Source organism: Camelus ferus, chromosome 26, assembly GCF_009834535.1.
Source record: "Camelus ferus isolate YT-003-E chromosome 26, BCGSAC_Cfer_1.0, whole genome shotgun sequence".
In the NCBI taxonomy this organism is placed as follows: domain Eukaryota; kingdom Metazoa; phylum Chordata; class Mammalia; order Artiodactyla; family Camelidae; genus Camelus; species Camelus ferus.
The window spans coordinates 2,164,285-2,185,803 of NC_045721.1; the positions used below are offsets into that span (position 1 = coordinate 2,164,285).

At 44.1% G+C, this 21,519-nt stretch overlaps 1 protein-coding gene across 5 annotated transcripts; it reads right to left on the bottom strand.

The window, feature by feature from the left end:
• Window positions 1-1,049: 1,049 nt before the first annotated feature.
• Window positions 1,050-21,312, bottom strand: AP3M2 (adaptor related protein complex 3 subunit mu 2). 5 transcript variants are annotated; one of them, XR_004315346.1, is made up of 10 exons: window positions 21,219-21,312; window positions 19,380-19,724; window positions 14,726-14,897; window positions 11,387-11,524; window positions 7,518-7,603; window positions 7,153-7,286; window positions 5,489-5,696; window positions 5,119-5,263; window positions 3,303-3,851; window positions 1,050-3,166 (listed from the first exon to the last, which is right to left on the bottom strand). XR_004315346.1 is itself a non-coding variant. In XM_032468442.1 (9 exons), the coding sequence occupies exons 2-9, from the start codon at window positions 19,650-19,652 to the stop codon at window positions 3,751-3,753; spliced, it is 1,257 nt and encodes a 418-aa protein (XP_032324333.1). In that variant the 5' UTR covers window positions 19,653-19,724; window positions 21,219-21,312; the 3' UTR covers window positions 1,050-3,750. The 5 variants fall into 5 exon arrangements, 4 of the variants coding, with proteins under 4 accessions (XP_032324333.1, XP_032324334.1, XP_032324335.1 ...); XM_032468442.1 differs by having other exon boundaries at window positions 1,050-3,851; XM_032468443.1 differs by lacking the exon at window positions 21,219-21,312 and adding an exon at window positions 21,086-21,160 and having other exon boundaries at window positions 1,050-3,851.
• Between the last annotated feature and the right edge of the window lie 207 nt (window positions 21,313-21,519).

The following is a 21,519-nucleotide window of genomic DNA, read 5'->3' on the forward strand; positions in this document are numbered from 1 at the left end:
TCATGCTTGCTGTTGGGTGCGTGTTGACAGCTCTTTGGAGGAAAAAATGTGCTTGTAGCGGTCTCTCTCTCCCTCCCTCCCTCTCTCTCTCTCTCTCTGTCGGCTGTCAGAACTGCTCAGCTTAGTGGTCCTTAGAGGAAAAGTAGTTCCAACCCACAAAAGAAAGAGACTCTCTCAAACCTAAGAGCTTGATTCAGGGGGGTAAACACCAACTTCCCTGAAATGCTCAGTCCCTAGACCAGTTCAATAAATGCAAGTCATAGAAACTGAAGTCATAGATTTGACTTTAGCCTGATCCAAGTTCCCCTGTGAAAGTGGCAGATTCTGTTTTAGGCAGATGTACGTCTCAGCCGTTTGGGGAAAACGTTGCTGGAGGACGGCAGTAAGACCCCCGGCTGCTGCGTCTCTGGCAGGAATTCGGCTGATTTCATCCCCTCCTCCTTTGCACGACAAGCTTTTCTTCGGATAGTTGGGTCAATGAAATGAACCGAAGCAGTAAGGCCTCCTTTGATGGAGACGCAAAGTTAAAAGGCCCCGACATTCCTCTGAGTGAAGTCCTGGAAACCACAAGCTGGATGAAGACAATTGCTCAGGAGAGGCCGCTGACTGAGCCACAGGGCAGAGTCCCAGCCCTGCCAGAAGGATGCATTTGGATTTTGCTAAAACGCACTCAAAGCACAATGCATCATTACCTGGGGTGGGTGAGGGAATTCAGGATAAAATGTCTGGGACTTGTCAGGGGAAGGAAAAGGGGATAAAGGGAAATTAAATAGTACTTTATTATATTATCTCCAGCTGGTTAACAAAACAAATAGCTGCTAATAGACCCAAAGAACAAGGAAGATTCTCAGAAAACTGTGCAAACACTGTCAGTGGCTGAAGACCTGGAGGAACTCAGATTTAATCAAAACACCTATCCCCAATCTTAAGTCAGGTTGTCAAAAGGAACGTCTTAAACTTTGGCTCTATGTTTAACTTTGAAAGTCAAAGACTCACAAAATCCCCAGTTTTGGGATCTTGGAGGGGAAGTTGAAGAGTCCCAAACTCAATTCGCTTTGCAAAACTCTTTAATTAAAAAAATTAATTTCATGGCTGGCACCGAGTCACCACCTACTGGCCAGAGAGGAAATTACAAGTATTATAAACCGTACCTGGTCACACCCACCATGCTACCGAAACAGCCAGACCAAGGGAAAAGAGGTATTAACGACTTAGGGTGGGTAGCAATAAACACTGCACGGCACTGTGGTTAGCATACAGAAAGGAGTCAGTCTTCCCCCGGCCACGAGGGACCCACGGAGGGAAATTAGGACGGATACCAGAGAATGACCAATGTCTACACTTCCCAGGAGCTTCCGTGTGGCTTTCCCCCAGATCTCCACTAAAAGTAGGACGACTAGGGCCTCGAATCCCCGCTTCACGCCCGCATTAATCAACCTACAAAGATGGAGAGAACAGGGAGCTGGAACAGGCAGCAGCAGCTTGAACTTGTCTTTCACCCGCTGGGGAAACAGCGTTGGATTGATTTGGTCCCTTGTTCTCATGACCTTCAACATGCTGTTAACACCAACGCCCCCAAACTACAAGTGGCTTCCTTCAGATCTGTTGGCTGCAAAGCGTGGAAGCAGTGAGATCCCCTGAACTGATTTATTTCCTCTTGCCTCCACCGGGGTGTGCACCCGGTGGTCCTAGGACATGAACACTTAGGATGTGAAGGACTGGTAAAACTCAGCTTTATTAAGGTTTAAACAGGTTTAAATGCTACTGCACATTAAACACGTACGGACCGGAGCAGCTCAGTGGCGTTGCCCGGCATCACTCAGGCTGACACGCCGCTGGGTGGAGGGGTCGCCTAGGGGTCTGGGTCCGGTGGGGCCTCCCACGCTAAGGTCTGCAGATCACACACCCCCTTTATTTCTCCTAAGTCCTTCCCTTCAAATTAGGATGAGCTGTCCTGGAGGAAATAACACAGCTGGACTTATAAACCGAAGAATATTCAGGGACCAAGACTGGTGGTTTCCTGTGACGAAGGAAACCCTGAAATCCTCCAGGACCTGGGAGAGAAGTCGTTCTGGTGTTCCAGGGTCCACCGGCAGAGCTGTCTCCCTACCACGGCAGGTGGGTGTGTAGCACCCAGAAATCCAGGACCAAGTCTGGAGTGATGGAGGATGAGACACTTCGGGGTGTACATGGCACAATTTATCCCAGGGAGAACCACAAAGCGACATAATTCTGCAGCAAAAACAAGTCCAGCAAGTAGGAAGATAAAACTAGGGGGGGAAATTGCTGAAGTATCTGGAACCAGGGCTTTAGACAAAGACTGTAGGGTTTGCAGAGCACAAGGTGTTTTTCTCAATGCATGAAACAGAGCAAATATTACTCCTTCAACTATCATTTAAAAAACCTGTCTTTTGTATCAATAATTAAAGGGGTAACGAGCATTCTGAACTGGAATTTCAGCTACTTGTTGGGAAGGCCTGAGGGGCTCCTTCAGCTGCCATGTTTTTCAAACTGCGCGATACACGAGCAACATAGCCCACCTTCCGACAGCATCCGGTGTGTTCAAAGATTTAGGGGATTTTGTCTTAAAACAAAAATGGGCTGGAAGATGTGTATTGGGAATAAATATACTACCTGGTAGAGAACAGAAGAGACTCAGGAAACTCCTGGGAGGCTCCCAGGACTGACTTGGCCTCAGTGGTAAGCTTCCTGTTCACCTGGGGTTACTGATGGAGACACATTTCCAATGGGAGGCTCCGGTTGCAGGACCAGTCCCGCACTGACAACCCTGGGTCCCAGGGCTGGGACCCCTCCACGAGGAATGAGGGGGCCATCCACGCTCCACTACTGTGCTGCACAAAACCTGGCCACCCCAGGGGGATGCAGTCGGCATCTCTGAAAACTCTCCTCAGGGAGCAGGGAAAGGGTTGGAGAAGTGGAGTCACTGGGATTGTCTGGGGTCAGGGAAAGAGGCATTTCGGGCAACCAGTGCTGGGCAGGGGGCGGGTCACTTCATGGGAGGTGACAGACCAAGTGCTAATGGCAAGTGGCGGTCAGCATCTGAAACCTGGTCGGACACCACTGTCATCTTTAAGGGAAAACCAGGTTCTCCTGGCGTTTTCCATGTCAGTAGTGGACTTGAGTGTGGGGAGTTCCCAGCTCATTTCTAGAAGTACAGATGTTTATGTGTGAGTGAAAGCAGAGGAGTTAAAAAGAAGCTACCTCGCCTCTGTTCTCTGCCCCCCTCCTGCCCGTGGGGCTGGCGGGCTCCTCTCCGCCCCCACTTGAGGGCGTCCACACACCTGGGGCTCCCCTCAGAGCAGAGCCTTCCCTGCCCCTTCCTCGGGGAACATTCGTTTTCCTTCCAAGCTTGCTCTCTGTCTAATCTTTCTTTCCACCTTAAAAACAAAAACAAAGAAGTCTTTCCTTGGCTTTGGAGAATTAAAGCCAAGCGAGCAACAAATGCTAGTCTTCCTCCAGGGACCATGCTCAGGATGGTTTGGTATGGAGTCAGGACGGTCCCTCCATTGCACACCTGTGCCCTGCTGCCGGCTTGTCCAGTTCTGTCCTGGCCTCTCCGGCGACCCCTTTCTCCCTGCATCTGTTCCGTGGCACTGAAGGCTGAGGAAAAACAGGAGTGGGTGGGGCCAGAAGGGGCACTGACCTAGGAGACGAGCTGATTGCTTTTGCTTTTAGATAAGGAAGAAATGAAAAAGTGTTCATGACTGTTTCCTCGGCCAAACTCTGCCTTCAGGTTCGGACTTGGAACTTTCCGGCTTTGGTCATGTACTTTATGCCCTTAAAGGGTTTGTACTTTTCTCCATACATATCCAGACGATTCACTTTGAGTCCTGGAAGGAAGGAGGAATAAGACACAGGCATTATTCAAAAGAAGCAGGCGTAAATATACGCATGACTGAGACCTGATGTTGTACGCCAGAAACTGACACACTGTAACTGACTATACTCACTCAAAAAAAAAGAAAGGAAGAAGCAGGTGGGCAGAACCATGCAGGTTCCTTTCAAATCAAAGAGACTGATGGCCCAGAGCAGGCTGAGACAGTGAGCCAGAAAATACGTGCCCTGATTTCTGTCACTTACAAGAAGCCGCCAGTCTTCATTCTTGGTGGAAACCTGTTCCAACAAAAAAGCTATCCTTTTGGGAGACTGGCTCCTGGTGGGAAGGGCAGAAAGTTCTCTGCAGGCTGAAATGAGGGTAAGAGAAAAAATAAAACCCCTCCCTCCACATCTTCCTCAAGCTGATGGGGCTGAATTCATGAATCAATAACAAAGTTAATGAACTCAGAATCAAATGAAGTAGAACTGGATGAATAAATTAATGATGGAAAATGATGGATTAATAGATGAACGCCTCCTCAGTTTTCTCAGCATACTAAGAAAAGAACATTTTATACTGTACAGAGCGCTTAAAGCTTATCAAGCGTCGTAAGGTGAAAGAGTTGACCGTCCAAGTGAATTCTGATCCCTTAAATTAGACCAGGCCTGTTGGTGAAGAAAACCAGCACCTTTGTATACAGCTGAAGTCACCTCCTATCCATCTTAAAGGGTCATTCTAAGGATTAGGTAAGAAAATAGATGACAAGAGCCTAAAACAGTGCCGGGCACACAGTGCACACCCAGCAAGTGGTAACTACTATTCCTCTTACTGCAGCAGGTACAGACCTCAGGAGACCGACTTAGATCAGCCCAGGGGTTCCAAATGGTAACAGAAATGTGAAATCTTCTGAAACTGGGGGAAAGGTAGGGAAGTCTTCTTTTCAGTGATCAGCTGAGAATGCGGATACAGCCTCATATTGAAAGCGCTGGGAGCCCCAAGTTCACCACCCCAGGGGTACTCCACAGCGGCCTGCGAACACCTCTGTCTATCAATATGATTTCCTTCTGGTTTGTGTCTTGGACACTTTTATTCACATCACTCAGGCCAGCCTCAAAGTAAGGATTATAAACTTGCCCAGAAATGTGCCAGGAAAGATTTTACTAAAGATTACGTATCAAGGAATGAAAGCAAACTTTGGAGACAGGGGACCCCCCACCCCCACCCCGGGAGGCCTTCTGACGTCAGTGCCTTCAAGGCCCCCAAGACTGGAGGCCACTTACCGGAAATGGCCAACTGCTGGATCTTAAACTGCAGGTTAATTGTGGGGTTCTCGTCTGGTTTGGAAGCTCCGGCCTGAAGACTCATGGTCCCCTTCAAACTTGGTAGCTTTTGGGGATTGATTTTTCCTACATCCCAAGACAGCATCTCCAAAGAAACGGGAAAGGACAAGTTACAGTGGAATCTTTATCCGAGGTGCCTGAGCTCAGGCCTCTGTTCACAGTAGCACAAGCTGCCTTTGCAGCATTTTCCAGCAGAGGACACTATTGTTACCATATATTATTTTGAGGAGAAAACAATGCCCCTTGATCAGTCTCCCCTTTCCTTATATTTACCACATCAGCAACTCCAGCCTCCTGCTCAGTCTCCTACCTTGGTGACAGGGTCAAACGTGTGTGTCCCCTGAGACGGAGTGAGGCTCATGTTCAGGACCCCTTTGGGCATCTGGCTGGTGACAGTCACGCCCTCTATGGTCTTCCCCATGGTCTGCTTAGGGCCCACCGTTATTTCAAAGCGTCCCAGGGAACTACTGTCCCGGAAACTGATGCTGTGTTTGACATACACTGGAATTGCCACCAGACTGGAAAAGAGAGAGACAAAAGGCCCCGTGTCATTAACGTACCGGAAAAGTGGCAACATTTGCCTTTTTTTTTTCCCCCTGCTGGGAACTTTCCCTCCCTTCCCTACTACCTGTCTTACAAAGTAAGCACAAGAAAAAAAAAAAACAGACACCTTTTTTTCTTTTTGTAAAGCTAAGATGCTGTCTAGTAAGTAAACTAACTCTTCCAATGATTTCAATAATATCAACAAAACCAGGGGGAGGGCAGAGCTCAGTGGTGGCATGCATAACTAGCATGCATGAGGTCCTGGGTACAATCCCTAATACCTCCATTAAAAAAAATTTTTTTTAATAAATAAATAGACCTAGTCCCCCTCCCCAAACAAACAAACAAAACCCCAAACCAGAGAGTATACTCAGTGTCCTCTGAGGAAGGCATGCCACACAAAAATGAGGGGTCACCTTTGTTTTCCTTTGTGACATGCGACCAATGACTTTTTGTACTTGGGGGAGTCAGACGCACACCTCCTGGACCTTTCACAATTTCTTGAGTGTGCTTTTACCCAGAGAGTCTGATCCTTACAAAAACCCTAAGAGGTAGAGTAGGTCCTCACGGTTTGACAGAAGAGGAAATCGCGAAATCACAGAATAATCCTAATGTCATAACGGTTCTCAGCATCTGGTGAGTACTTCCTGTGTGCCTGCTGGTACTACCCTACATGTTTTCCATTATTTCATTTTAACCCTCCAGGAAGAATGCAGTGGGCACTGCTCCTGTCCTGATGATATGAATACTGATGCCCTGACACTTAACTGAGGTTGACTGAGGGCCCAAGGTCATGTAGCCTAAGTACTGCAGGTGCGGCTTAAGCATGAGCAGTCTGATGCCAGAGCCTGTGCTCTTAAGCGCCCAGGTATTTCCTTAAACCATTTATTTTGAGGCTTCGGTGGCTGTGAGCTCTCCTGGCGCTGTTTCATCTGCACACCGTTCACTCTACATCTTCCACTTAAAGCCCTCAGTCTCCACATTAACAGGATGTCCGAGACCAAAGATCACTAAATTTTACGATTTTTCATAGCATAATTTGTTGCTTTTTGGGGGGTTGGAGGGATTGAATACAGACAGGTAGGTGTTCTCAGATTCCAATTTGAGAAAATAAATGTTCTTATTTAGGCATATGATAATAACAAAAATAACAAAAGCAAACTGAATGAGAACGCACTTTGGGTTAAGCATTATTCAGATTCTTATTTAATCCTCATAACCGGGTACTTTCATCATTTTTGACTTATCGACAAGCAGACAGACGCGGAAAGACGCAACCCGCCCGAGGTCACCCGATTAGTCAGGACAGAGGCTGGAATTAGAGCCCACGTCACCCCAGAGCCTGAGTCCCCCATCACTACGGATACTGTTTCTGCGCACGCGCAGGCACAAGCGCATGCGCACGCGCGCTGAGCCCCGAGGACCACTTACTTCTGGGCGCTGACGTGGTAGGAGAGCAGGCGGAAGTTCCCGTCCGGCGGGATGAAGGAGAGGATGCGCTCGGACTCCCAGCGCTTGAAGCGGACACAGGGATGGAAGCTGACGTCGTCCAGCAGCCTGGGGTTCTGGGGTGACAGGCAGCAGTTAAAACACCCGTGTTCCTCTCGGGCAAGTAAGCGAGCTGCTGTTTCCCTTAACACAGATTCTGCGGCTGCTTCTAGAAAAGTCCAGCCTGACGCCAGCTGGGTGGCCGTCCTTGCTGACTTCCCCCGGTTTATCCTCTTCTCGCCCCTCGGCCTTTTGGGAAGCATTTGATTTCCCATACCCAGAACTGACCCTCTGGCCCGGGGTCTTACCATGAAGGAGAGCGTCAGGTCGGGCATCCCGGTCAGCTTGACGCAGGCATCAATCACCCCCTGGATCTCCGCGGTGATAGTGGAACCTGGGCCGAGGAAGACGGAAGGAAGGTAAACCCCTCCCCGTCCTTACCAACTACCGTATTTCCTCCCTCCCTCCTCCTTGGACTTTTTCTTTTCCTCCCCGACTTATTTCCTTTCTTCATCCTTCACTCCCCTGTTTTCTTTCTCCTTCCCTTCTGTCCCTCCATCCAAATCATCGGCCCAATCCAGCTGTCCATCCTTTGAAACGTTTCTCAGCTGCACATCCAGTAGGAGACACGCTGATGCAGTAGTGGGGGTAAGAGAGCCGTGAGGTGGGTACCAGCCTAAAGCAGTTTTCCATCTAGTACCAGAATCGAAAAGAACATCACTGTATCAGAAGACTGAATATGGATCAGAAACCGCTCTCCCTCAGGACCCCCAGGGGCCTAGCCGCCCAATGGGTGGGATCTTTTGGTCTTTACTAGCAGGTTCTCCCTGCCACAAGGCCTGCTACCCCCTTAATCCTGCTTTTCTCGCCTTCTCCCTCCTGCCTCCTGCAGGTTTCCCTCTGAACAGTCTGTACAGGTCCACACCTTTTCATGGTTCTGAACTTTTCCCACGAACCTGCCAGTCTCCTCGGGTCACTGGACCTACTTCCTAAGGCTGCAATGTTCACTGCTGGCCAATTACTTCCTCAGCTTTTCACCAGGTCAGCCTCACTCTTGCCAGTAGAACAGCTCCACTGGGACGTCACCTAGGCACTTCAAACTCTACGTGCCAAAAAGTGAGTCTGTTCTTTGTTCCTGGACCTGCTCCAACGTACCTTTCCTTCATGAGACTGTCCACCCCATTGCCTCGGCCAGAAGCACAGATGTATTCTTGACAATGACCACCTCCTCGGCACCCACATCCCAACAAGGACCCATTCCCATCTTTCCTGTGACTTGGGTCCTTCCGTATCTCTGTCCCTCTCCATCCTCACCACATCTGTATCCCGTCCTGGACTCCTTGACAGCCTCCCGCCTCCCCGGCCCCCAGGCTGCCCCACCCAAGCTGTGCTGCCCATGGAGGCCAGACGGCCAGTCCTAAATGACAAATCTCTGCAAGTCACTCCTCATCTAAAAACTCTTCAGTTGCTCCAAATGGTGCTCCTGAAAGTGGCACACGAGACCCTTCACGGTCTGGCCAGCTAGGGCTTTTGGGGTTTTGCTTTTTCACTTTTTCATTGAGGTAGAACTCCGAGTGAAATGCATGAACCTTCAATGCGCAGCTCAGCGGAGTTTTACATATGTACACACCTGGGCAGACACCACCCACATCAAGACGTGGACCCCTTTCAGCTTCCCAGCACGGCCCCTCCTGCCCATCCAAGTTCATCTGCGTCCCTAAAATTTGACTTCTGTTACCTTAGATAAAGTTGCACCTGTTTTTGAGGGGAGGACAGAGCTCAGTGGTAGAGTTCATGCTTATTTCCTGGGTTCAATCCCCAGTCCCTCCATTAAAAAACAAAAACTCCATCACCCCACATAATTAGTTTTTGTTTGTTTTGTGGTGAGAGCACTTAAGTTCTATCCTCTTAGCAATTTCAAGTGTACAGTACACATGTGAGGTGGGAGATATGTGAATTTAAGCAGGTGAGGGGAATCCCTTCAGAGTGCACATGTACAGCAAGCCACCATCATGTCCACTTTTAATATCTTACAAGTTTGTCAATTACACCTCAGTAATTTTGGGGGGAAAAGTATACAACTGTAGTCTCTGTGCTGTATATTAAACCTCCAGAACTTACTCATCTTGCGTAACTGAAACTCTGTACCCTTTGAACAACATCTCCACACTTCTCTCTCCCCTCCTCCTAGCTCACTGCCACTCTACCCTCTGCTTCTATGAGTTTGACGCTTTTAGATTCCACATATAAGTGAAATTGTGCCTGTTTCCATGTCTTGCCTATTGCAAATAATGCTGCAATGAACATGGGAGCGCATATATCTCTTCAAGATCCTAATTTCATTTCCTTTGGATAAATACCCAGAAGTGGGAATGCTGGATCAGAAGGTAGTTTCAATTTTCTGAGGCACCTCCATACTGTTTTCCACAGTGGCTGGGCCAACTTACACCCCCACCAACAGTACACCAGGGTTCCCTTTCCTCCGCGTCGTTGCCAACATTGATTATCTTCCGTCTTTTTGATGTGAGGGGTGAGGTGATGTCTCACTGTGCTTTTGATTTGCTTTGCCCTGATGACTGGTGACGCTGAGCACCTTCTCATATACCTGTTGGCCATTTGTGTGTCTTTTTTTTTTTTTTTTTAATATGTCTATTTGGATCTTTTCCCCACTTTTTAGTCAGGTTATTTGGTTTTTTGTTATTGAGTTGTATGAGTTCCTTGTGTATTTTGGATATTAACCCTTTACCAGATACATGGTTTGCAAATATGTTCTCTCATTCGTAGGTTTTCACTCTGTTGATTGATTCCTTTGCTGTACAGAAGCTTTTCAGTTTGACACAATCTCATTAGTCTGCCCATGGAGGCCAGACGGCCAGTCCTAAACGACAAATCTCAAGTCACTCCTCATCTAAAAACTCTTCAGTTGCTCCAAATGGTGCTCCTGAAAGTGGCACACGAGACCCTTCACGGTCTGGCCAGCTAGGGCTTTTGGGGTTTTGCATTAGTCTGTTTTTCCTTTTGTTGCCTTTGTTTTTGGTGTCATATCCGAAAAAGTCATTTCCAGAACCCATGTCTAGAATCTTCTTCCCTGTGTTTTCCACTAGTAGTTTTATGGTTCCAGGTTTTACATTTAAGTCTTTACTCCATTTTGGGTTGATTTTCATATGTGGTGAGAGATAAGGGGCCAGTCTTATTCCTCCACGTGTGACTGTCCAGTTTTCCCAACACCATTTACTGAAGAGACTAGCCTTTCCCCGCTATGTTCTTGGCACTCTTGTTGAAGATCAGTTGACTATAAATATATGCATTTAATTCTAAGCTTTCTATTCTGTTTCACGGGTGTATGTCTGTTTTACTATTATTATTTTTTAATGGAGGGACTGGGGATTGAACCCAGGACCTTGTGCATGCTAAGCAAGCACTCTACCACTGAGCTATGCCCTCCCCCAGTGTATGTCTGTTTTTATGTCTGTTTTATAGTTTTGATTACTGTAATTTTGTAATCTGTTTTGAAATGTAGAATTGTGAAGTCTCTCGCTTTGTTCTTGCTTTGGCTATTTGGGGTCTTTTGTGGTTCCATACGAATTTTAGGGTTTTTTTTGCCTCTTTCTATAAAGAATACCATTGAGATTTTGATGTGGAGCGCATCTGGGGTTTTGATGGGGATAGATTGCTTTGAATATTATGACCATTTAACAATATTAATTCTTCCAATCCCTGAAGACAGCAGGCAGTTCCATTCATCTGTTCTCCCTTAATTTTCTTGATCAGTGTTTTGTAATTTTCCGTATATAAATCTCTTTGGTTAAGTTTATTCCTAAGTATTTTATTCTTTCTATTGCTATTGTAAATGAGACTGTTTCCTTAGTTTCCTTTTTGCATAGTTCGTTGTTTGGGTAGACATGCCACTGATTTCTGCATGCTGATTTTGTATCCTACAACTTGACTGAATTGTTTATTAGCTGTAACAGTTTTTTGTGGGTGTCTTTAGGAGTTTCTACATGTATGACTATGTCATCTGTCTCATAATATTTCAGTTCATTCCCAGGACACAGTGCTTGGCACCAAGTCAAAATGAATGACCATGAATGGGGGATAATTCTGATACTAGCAGATACCATCTGAAAGGGGCCTCTCTCTGTTTTCATAGCTCTGTCAATGGGTCAGAGGCACCCACCTGACTTATCAATGATGGCATCAATCTCTTCAATCACATCAAAATAGGCCTCGTTGTTGGTGTATTTCACCCCGGTCCGTCGCCAAGGCACCACTGACAGCTGCCCAGTGGGAAGCTGGTCCCCCACGTTGGTGCTTCCTGAGACAGAGAATATTTGACAATTAGAGGGAACCAGTGATCTCATGACCACAGAACACTTCCCTACAAGTCTCTATGCATCCACTATTCGTGCACTTAGTTGAAGAATTTTTTTTAAAAAAAGACTAGAGTTTTCCCAACTTTTATCTTGGTCACAAAGTCTGTTTTAAAGCTTGACGCCATCTGGTCTGCCTCCTCAAGCAGAATAAAGCTTTAAAAAGGTTACCTGAGAAACAGATATCATATTTTGGTTTTGAAAGTAACCTGAACTTGGTCTCTCAAATTCCACAATAGCCTGCAGCTTAAATAATGTATTGGCTTTCAGTAGGGATGGTAATCTACATATTGATGTAAAAGTTTCATGGGTAGAAACTGTATTCTAGTTTGAGGTGGCTCTTAGGCAGATGTATGCCAGTTCTTAAAGTGTATACATCAACATGGTCTCTCTCATACCAATACTGAAACTTAGGAAAAGAATATAAATCGGATCATTCCCTGTCTATAAGCACTGAAAATTGATTCCTTGACTTGTTTATCCCCCACAGGCATCAAAAATACTTTTTTTTTAATTCAAAAGTTCTATACTGAAGTTCTGAAATAGAAAAACTAATTTAAAATCTATTTTCTTTGTCTGTAACCTGGATCTTTTTAATCTAAAGAAAGAAATGTTTAACACATGCACATAGCGTGTTTACAGAACATTTCACCTATTCGAAAGTGGTTCTCAGGTATCTTTTCTAGACTTCAGTGAGATTCAGGACACTGACTTCATAGCATAAATGATTCAGGCACTAACAAAGTTTTTAAGGTTTAAATGAGCCCAGAATATTGAAAATTTGTTTTCTTATAAAGAGGCGGTATGAAAAGAATGCAAAAAAATTTTTTAGTTTAAAAAAATAAGAAAACTATTAAAAATTTTACAATAAGAGACTATAAAAAAAGAGGCAGTAGGTATTAAAACATATCATCAAGCTATAATAATTAAAGCAGTATGGTAACAAGGCAGAAGAGCCTAAAAACAAACCAAAAATCCAATGACTTAGTACAAGGTAAAAATATTTTAAAATAGGGGGAAAGGATAAAGTATTCAATAAATGGTGCTAGGGAAACTGACTGACAATTTTGGAGAAAAAACATACAGCCTTATCTTATATTGTATACCAAGATAATTCCAAATGGATTAAAGAATTAAATCTAAAAATAAAACCATAAAAGAACTAGAAGGAACTATACTTTTAAAAAAAGAAGACCTTCCCTTCTTTGAGATCAAAAAGACATTCTCCAATATTTTCTTCTAACAATTTTGAAGTTTGTTTGTGTGTGTTTAACTCTTGATCCAACTGGAATTTATTTTGTGTATAGAATGAGCAGGGGAACTTCATTTCTCTTCTGTATCAAAACTGACTGTCCCAGTACAATATATTTAACAACTGGCCTGGGGTCCACTGATTTGGCATCTGAGCACATTTATCTATACCAAGTTCCTATAAAAGCAAGTGTCTCTTTCTGGACTTTCTATTTTATCCCAATCATTGTTTGTCTATTTATTAATACTATATTTTAAAAATATTTTAAAATTACTGAAACTTCATAATATATCTTGAATCTGATAGGACACATTTTTTTCTCTTGTTTTTAAAAAAAATTTTTTTTCCTCAAAACTGTCCCAGTTCTTCTATCTATTCTATTAAGTTTTGTCTTATGCATTATATGAACTTAATATGCCTTGATATTTGACAGGGCAGATTCTTCCAACCCCTTTGTAATTATTTGTCAGAATTATCCTGGCCATACCTACATATTTGTACTTTTTAAAATGTATTTTTCAATCAGTTTGTCAAATTCCATGAAAACCCTTGTAAACACTGTACATTAAGCAAGACCCCAAACATAAAACCTTAATGAAGCAGGATGATTAATTTGCCAAAATCAAAAATGTTAAACGTGGCTAACCACCACCTGGAAACAATGTTCAGTGACAAGGAGCAGGTTGGGAGAAAAAATCCACACAGAATGTTCAAAACATAAAAAGAACTACAAACCATCGTGTGCATTTCCAGTACATGTGTCAGTTTAATATCCTTAAGTGAAAAGAATTCTCTTAAATTTAAATTATTATTGTAAATTATATTAAAAAATGAAAAAAGAAAAAAACATTTCAACAACCAAAAAATGGGCAAAGGACCCAAAAGAGGGAAAACAGGCAATAAACACTTGAACGGGTTTTAACTTCCTTAGTAATAAAAAAAAGTGTGTAAATAGTAAGTATCAAACTGCCAAAGGCTTTAAAAAACTACTAAGAATAGGGCTGACTAGGGCGCACAGGCATTGCTCCCGAAAGTGTAAATTGGTGCAACTTTTCCGAGGGGCAGCTGGGCACAACGCACTGAAGTCCTTAAAATGCGGACGCCCTCTTATCCAGTACTTCCATCGCCAGTACTGAAGAGAAATCATTCTAGGTGTGCACAAAGATCTCGGTAGAAGAATGCGAATTCCTTGTTATTTAAAAGAACAAAAAATCAGAAACATTATAAACAGGGACAGAGTAGATAACTATGGCAGAAAATTGTAACGTCATTGAAAACGAGGCAGGTGAATATTTATCGTAATGGGATAACGTTCACAAAACATTCATAAAAGGTAAGTTTAAAAATATACAAGAGGAATTCGAAAATTGAACCTCTTGGGGAGTGATGGAAAGGTTAGCTGTCTTGATTGTGGTGGTGATTTCATGGGTGTATGTAGCTATCAGAATTCACACACACATATACACACATACACATACACACATACATATACACACACAAGAGTTGTTTAAAAAACTATCCATCCATCCATAATCTGTCTAAATAGAGAAGACAAAAAAATATATACACCAGTATGTTAAAAATGTGGCGGGATTATGAGTTATTCTCATGTTCTTTGTGCTTTTCTGTATTTCTGACATTCCTACAATAACCATGGGCTGTAATTAGAAAGAAAACGATTTTAAAAGGAGAACAGTTCATTCTGTCATTGAAATCAGGGTATTTTCTATATAACAGAAAAGTATTTCAGGTTATCCTCACAAGACTATGAAGAGCAAGATGAGAGCACTTGGACATTTGAGGTTCCCAAAGACAAGCACTCAAAACAGCACACGACACCGGACTAAGCCCCACCCAAGATGCCATCGGCCTTCGGTGGGCGCCCCCTCCGTACCTGTGATGGTGTTGACAACGGTGCGAAGGATAGTGGGAGGCTTTATCAGTTCCTTGAGGATGTTCGACTCCGTAGCCAATGGAAATCCATTGTCAAGCATTTCTTCCAGTACCTCATAAACCACCACCACATTGTCTTTTATCACTGGCTCCGAACAGACTCCAAAATAATCCTGATGAAAACACAGTATGTATACAGATTTATCACTGAGATTGTAGTGAGTGAAGGAATGTTCCCAGAGAGTAGGGATCTGGTCCTGTCCACGCGTCTCCTCTGTTTCTGGGATATTCTTCTCTAGTCAGTGAAGGAGGCGGCAGCACAGTCCCCCAGGCAGCCCAGTTCGGTAGAATGAACACTGGCCTGGGTTATAGTACTAGTGTCATTAATGACTCCTTTCATACTCTAGAGGAAGCCATTTAATCTCTTTGGGCGTTTCTTCAACTAATAAAATAGAAAGAATATAAAACTGAATCTAGACTATCATATGTGCCATGAATATGAATTTGAAAGAATTATGCAAAATGATACCTGATATGATACAGATTGGCCTGAAAATCTTTTTAGCCCTTATTTTTATGCTGTTTCTTAATATTTACGCAGCAAATAAGATTTGAGAGGGAAATGAAATGAGGGGGGTGAGCTGGCACACCAGGAAACCTCTCTGGATCATTCCTACAAGATGCCAGGCTTCTCATAACAGTTTGTTCTTTTACTAACAAAGGTTAAACTTAGATACTAAATTATCTAGATTGTGGAAAAAGCACTGGAATCCAAGTCAGAAGGCCTAGGTAATAATCTTTTGTTTTTAATTGAAGTATTGTTGATTTACAATGTTATGTTAGTTTCTGGTGTACAGCATAGTGATTCAGTCATATTTATGTTTTTATATATTAATATATATGATACATATATATATTCTTTTTCATATTCTTTCTCATTATAGGTTATAAGATATTGAATATAGTTCCCTGTGCTGTACAGTAGGTCCTTGTTGTTTGTCTGTTTTATATATAGTAGTTTGTATCTGCTAATCCCAAACTCCTAATTTATCCCTCACTGACCTTTTCCCTTTGGTAACTATAAGTTTGTTTTCTATGTCTGTGAGTCTGTCTCTGTCTTGTAAATAAATTCATTTGTCTCATTTTTTTTAGATTCTACATATAAATGATAACCATGTGATATTTGTCTTTCTCTGTCTGACTTACTTCACTTAGTATGATCGTCTCTAGGTCCATCCATGTTGCTGCAAGGCCTGGGTAATAATCTTAATTGTCACTTACTAGATTAAGTCATGCTAACTAATTTGGGTCTTGATTTCTCTAATAGTAGAATCAGGATAATACCACTGGGTGCAGGGGGTTGTAAAAACTAAACATGATGGATTAAATGAGAATTGTATGTAGAGAACAAACTTATGGTTACCGGGGGGGGGGGGGGGGTAAAGTGGGGGGGAAGGGATAAATTGAGAATTTGAAATTGTTCACCTCTTGGGGAGTGATGGAAATGTTAGCTATCATGTTTGTGGGTTGTGACGGTGGTTTCATTAGTGCATATATCTATCAAAAAATTTTTTTAAATTAAAATGAAAAAACGAGTATGTGTGCAAGTGCTTTGTAAACTATATAGCACAACATAAACTGAGATGCATGATGATGAAATGATGTGGAGAAATGCTTGTTGCCGCTCCGTGCCCTTCCCAGCAGCGTCAGCACGCCTCCTGCTGGGCCTCTCAGATGAATCATCCACTGAAGGAGATTCTCCCCCTTTTGAGAAAGCTCATTCTATTCATGGACAGCGCCACTTATTAGAAAGTTCTTTCTCTTGCTAAACTGACATTGGCATCCTAGATCTGCCTTCCAGAACAAGTTTATGTAGCAGCCTCTCAGTTATCTGAAGACAAGGACAAGGTTTGACTTCAATTTTCCTTCTCAGGGCCGAACTCCCTGTTTGTTCCTCCCACTGTTCATGCTTTGGTAGGGTTCTAGACTGTTTCCTTGCCTTGCCATTTCTTTGAATATGCTCTAATTTTGCAAGAGTCTCCTCAAATTATGATACCCAAAACTGAACACAGACTCTGGATATGATCTAAATTACATCAGATGATCTCAATGATCAGAGATATTCCAATACTCAGGAGCACTTAGGAACCAGGACTGTGTTTCTAAAACAAACAAAAAAATTTCTTCTTAAAGAAAAGGAGGAGGTGGGAGGGTGTAGCTCAGCGATAGAGTGCATGCTTAGCATGCATGAGGTCCTGGGTTCAGTCCCCAGTATTTCCATTAAAAAAAATAATAATTAAATAAAAAAATAAACCTAGTTACCCCCTCTCAAAAAAAAAAAAGAGGATTGAAGGGGGAAAAGTTGCACATTTCCTTCTCAAGAGTGATTTTATTTTGAAAATAAAACACCTCACTCAATTTTATAAATCAGCAGTTGGAAGGAGACTCGTGAGTGTGGCAAAGGTTGACGGCAAAGTGTGTGCAATTCATTCTACATCTGGAACCCTTCTGTCACAGTCCAGCACTGGAGGACTAATGCAGGCCAAGGACACCCAACAGATAAGACATTACCATCAGGATGCGACCATTTACTTCTAACAAACTCTTCAAAAATGTCAAGCTCTATATAATCCAGCAATCCCACTCCTGGGCATATATCCAGAGGGAACCTTAATTCAAAAAGACACATGCCCCCCAATGTTCATAGCAGCACTATTTACAATAGCCGAGACATGGAATCAACCTAAATGTCCATCGGCAGATGACTGGATGAAGAAGCTGTGGTATATTTATACAATGGAATACTACTCAGTCATAAAAAGAATAAAATAATGCCATTTGCAGCAACATGGATGGACCTGGAGATCGTCATTCTAAGTGAAGTAAGCCAGAAAGAGAAAAATACCATATGATATTACTCATAAGTGGAACAGAAAGAAAAAAAAAAGACAAATGAACTTATTTACAAAACAGAAACAGATTCACAGACATAGAAAACAAACTTACAGTTAACAGGGAAGGAAGAGGGTGGAAAGAGATAAATTGGGAGGTCAAGATTTGAAGATACTAATGTATATAAAATAGATAAACAACAAGTTTATACTGTATAGCACAGGGAACTATATTCAATATCTTGTAACTTATAGTGAAGAATATGAAAACGAATATATGTGTGTTCCTATATGACTGAAGTATTGTGCTGTACACCGGAAACTGACACAACATTGTAAACTGACTAGACTTCAATAAAAAATATATTTTTAAAAACATCAAGCTCTAAAGTCCTAGACTTCCAAACTAGCTGCTTCACTGTTTTCCCCAGTTCCTCTGTGGTTTCAACTAAATGAAACACCTTTTCTCACTTCCTTCTTGTAAGAAGTTACATAGTATCACTATGGAGTTCTCAAGCAGATGTGGAGTTTCGCCAAGGAGACCGTTAAGTCAGAGCCGGGTTGAGCATCGTATGTGGGACTCAGAAGAAGAGCCGTCAAAGATCTAAACTGCTGGGTCCTTCTCCTTCCAGTTCCTCCAAGGACTGGGGTTTAGAGTTCTCAGGTTTTCACTCTGCAGAGGAACCAGCACGCCACTGGAATCCCAGAACGCCACTGGAATCCCAGAACAATACTACCAGAAAGAATTTGGGGGGAAAATTTGTTTAAATATATTTAAATTCTTTGGGGATGAAAGCTGTTCTAAACGTGTGATCTACACCCAAGGGCAAATGAAAGGACTCTTTGACTTGCTTTTTAATTTATCATAATGTCTGAGTCCTCATTCTCTCCTTCTCCAGTCCCACAATTTCTGTATTCATGTGACTAATTTCCTACCTCACATGATGCAGAAGTTAAACCAAAGGGCCCCTGATTCTCCTTTATTACCGACTTACGCAAATAACCACAAAAGTTAGAAGCTGAGCGACTCACTGAGGATTCACTGTCTGGGTCCAGGGTCTGGGCAAGCCTAGAATCCTGTGTTATAAAGGGTGCTGACATCCTATTATAACAGACTCCCCCCTCCCCAAGAGCTTCCAGTCTATTCCTGAAAGAACTCAAAATGAAAACTGTATCTTGTAAAATGTGTCACTTAAATTCTCACGGGAGCAGAAGATTTTCTAATCTTAAATTTGCAACAAGAGCCCATCACTGGTACTCAAATGCTGTGGATAGGCACCCCAAATCCAGGATGAAGTATAGATTCACCAATGACCCCTGCCAGGAAGAGTGAAACAAGCATTATTTAGCTTTTTCTACCTAAAAATATATGTCTTTACACACTCACCACTTTTTGATGCGACTCAAAACAATGTTAACAACGGTTAACATCAAGTCCACCACAAATAAATCTAAACTCCTCAGATTTGTGAATAAAAAGACAATTCCAATATCTAGAACTGAAATGACTGTATACAATCATACCAAGTAGGGTGGCTTTCTCGGGCAATAGGTTCAAAAGTCTACAATTTGTCATTTTAGAAATGCAGCCAATTCTGTTTATTGAATAAACAGAAACAAGAGTCTTGTCAGGTGGGAGAGGAAGTAAGCCATGTCAGAGTTTTGATTTTTGGCAAAGTTCCTTAACTGAGGCTGAATACAAGGGAAACAGAACCATAAAACCGCTCTGTCACCTACAGGCATGCGCCCCTCACATCCACGCACCTGAAAGGTGTCCACCACTCGGTGGAGAAACTCAATCACGAAGAGGGGCGGGACCTCCGTCTGGACCACAGCCACAAAGAAGATCTTGTGCCGGTACACACTTAAGAGATAGTGATGAGGAGTGGGGATGACAGGTGGGACGTTTTCCGCCTCCGTCGCTCGCTCCTGCGCCTCGAAAAAGTAATCACAAACAGAACGGCTGACCACACTTTTCCAGTGTTTCTCTAGGAAAATATCTCCGGAGGAGTTGATCAAGAAAAGGCTATGAATCATGATGGAGACCGTCAGTGAGAGAGGAGAGTCTTTTTCGGTCCGAAAGCCTCAGGACTCTCCAAATTTTCAACTCTAGAAACAAGAGATGCTGTGGTCAGTTCCACTCTCCCCAAACACCCTCCCCACATGTCCAGCATCCCAGTCTTCTTACCCACCTTTCAAGGATAGACTCAAGTCTTCCGCTCCTGCAGGAGCCTGAATTACCCCGCCCTAGAATTCATAAGGACTCTTACCAGCCATCTCCTTTGTCAATCAGTCAGAGACTGCCCCGTTATCATTACCACTGCCTGAATCATATCCAGTTTAAATTCAGCTTAATTTTTGGGTGCCTATTTTTTAAACTGGACTGGAAGCTCCTTGAGAAAAAAAAAGACCATGCCTTCTGTTTTTTGTTGCCTCAGGGCACAGTGCCACCTTGTATACAAGAGGACTTCAAAGAACACTGATGAGTTTCATTTATCTGGCACTAACTCTCTCTCACACACACACACACACACACACACACACACACACGAAGAAATGTTTAAAATTGTGCAGTGTCATAGGGTAGCCATCAGCCAAATGGGGCCACTGAGCACTTAACATGTGGCTGATCCAAACTGAGATGCACTGTGAATATGACATACATCAGATTTTGAAGACTTTGTATGAAAAAAAGAATTTAAAATAGCTTACCAATAACTTAGTATTAACTTAATTAATCAATAATATTAACTTAATAAGGATTATATTTAATATTGATATTTTTATATCAGGTAAATAACATATATGCAAATTAATTTAACCTGTTTTGTTTTTTTTTTAATATGGTTACTAGAAGATGTAAAATTACATAGTAGGTGGGTCACTGCATAGCTGGGTCCTCATTCTTTCCTTCTTCTCGAGGCCCGCAATCCTTCACGGAACAGGGATGTCGTGGTCTTTATTCATTCAGATCCCGTTCTCTACGTACTTGTTATGCACAAGGCTGGATGCCTTTTTTAAAAAATCCATCTGGGGGATCCTACGGTGCCCCTAGTTCTCAGTCCCCAGAATCAGGCGGCCGCGCTGAAACGCAGCTGTGGCCGTCCCGTGAACTGGCCCAGGTGGTCACACCGCAGAGGCCTGCTGTACCAGGTGGCGCAGGACGAGCTTAATCCCTCTGCCCGCGAGGGAGGGAGGGGGCGGCGAGAAGCCACGCTGTCCCGGCGCAGAGGCGGCTGCCAAAGAGGGTTATTTTTGTGCAGGTCGCAGCCCAACCGCCTGCAAGCCAGTGAGGATGGAGGCCGCTCGGGGCGGAGGTGGCCGGGGGCGGACTGAGGTGTGCTCACAATCCAGGGCGGAAAAGGGTCACCAGCCTGCGCACCTGCGTCGCCATGGCAACAGTGTCCTCTCCTCCCCCAGCCCTCGGGCCGGAGCTGGCCACCTCCCCAGCCCGGGACTGAGCCCCTCACCTCTCCCCGCAGCATCCTGCAGCTCAGAGGGTCCCTCCGGCGGCATCCCATGACCTTGTCCCGGCCCCGCTCGCCCCCAGCCCCGGCCCCGGCCCCGCGCGCCCAGCCCCACCCCGGCCCCGGCTCTCCTCACCCGTCTTGCTCTTCGCAGCGCCCACCTTTCGGCCGCGAGGACAGGCCCCGCCCCCGGTCGCCCCTCCCCGGGAGCACCAGCTGCCGCTCGCCCGCTGATTGGCCGGCCCGCGGGACTCGCGCCAGCGTCGCCCGCGACGGGAGGCCTAGAGGCCGCTGATTGGACGTCGGTGAACAGCTCCTCCCCTCTGATTGATCGCTGTTCGCGGCTCACCCTGCTCTCGGCCTCGAGCCTCCAATTGGCCCTTGTTCAGGCTTCCATAATCTCCGATTGGTGCAGCTCTGGGGTTCTGAGCCCTTAT

Excerpts from the sequence above, each read along its gene's own strand:
- AP3M2 (XM_032468442.1), bottom strand. The coding sequence starts at position 19,652 with ATGATTCATAGCCTTTTCTTGATCAACTCCTCCGGAGATATTTTCCTA. Across the intron at positions 7,604-11,386 it reads TGCCATCATTGATAAGTCAG|GTTCCACTATCACCGCGGAG; the intron begins GTGGGTGCCTCT and ends TCCTCGGCCCAG. Across the intron at positions 3,852-5,118 it reads CCAGCAGTTGGCCATTTCCG|GACTCAAAGTGAATCGTCTG; the intron begins GTAAGTGGCCTC and ends CCTTCCTTCCAG.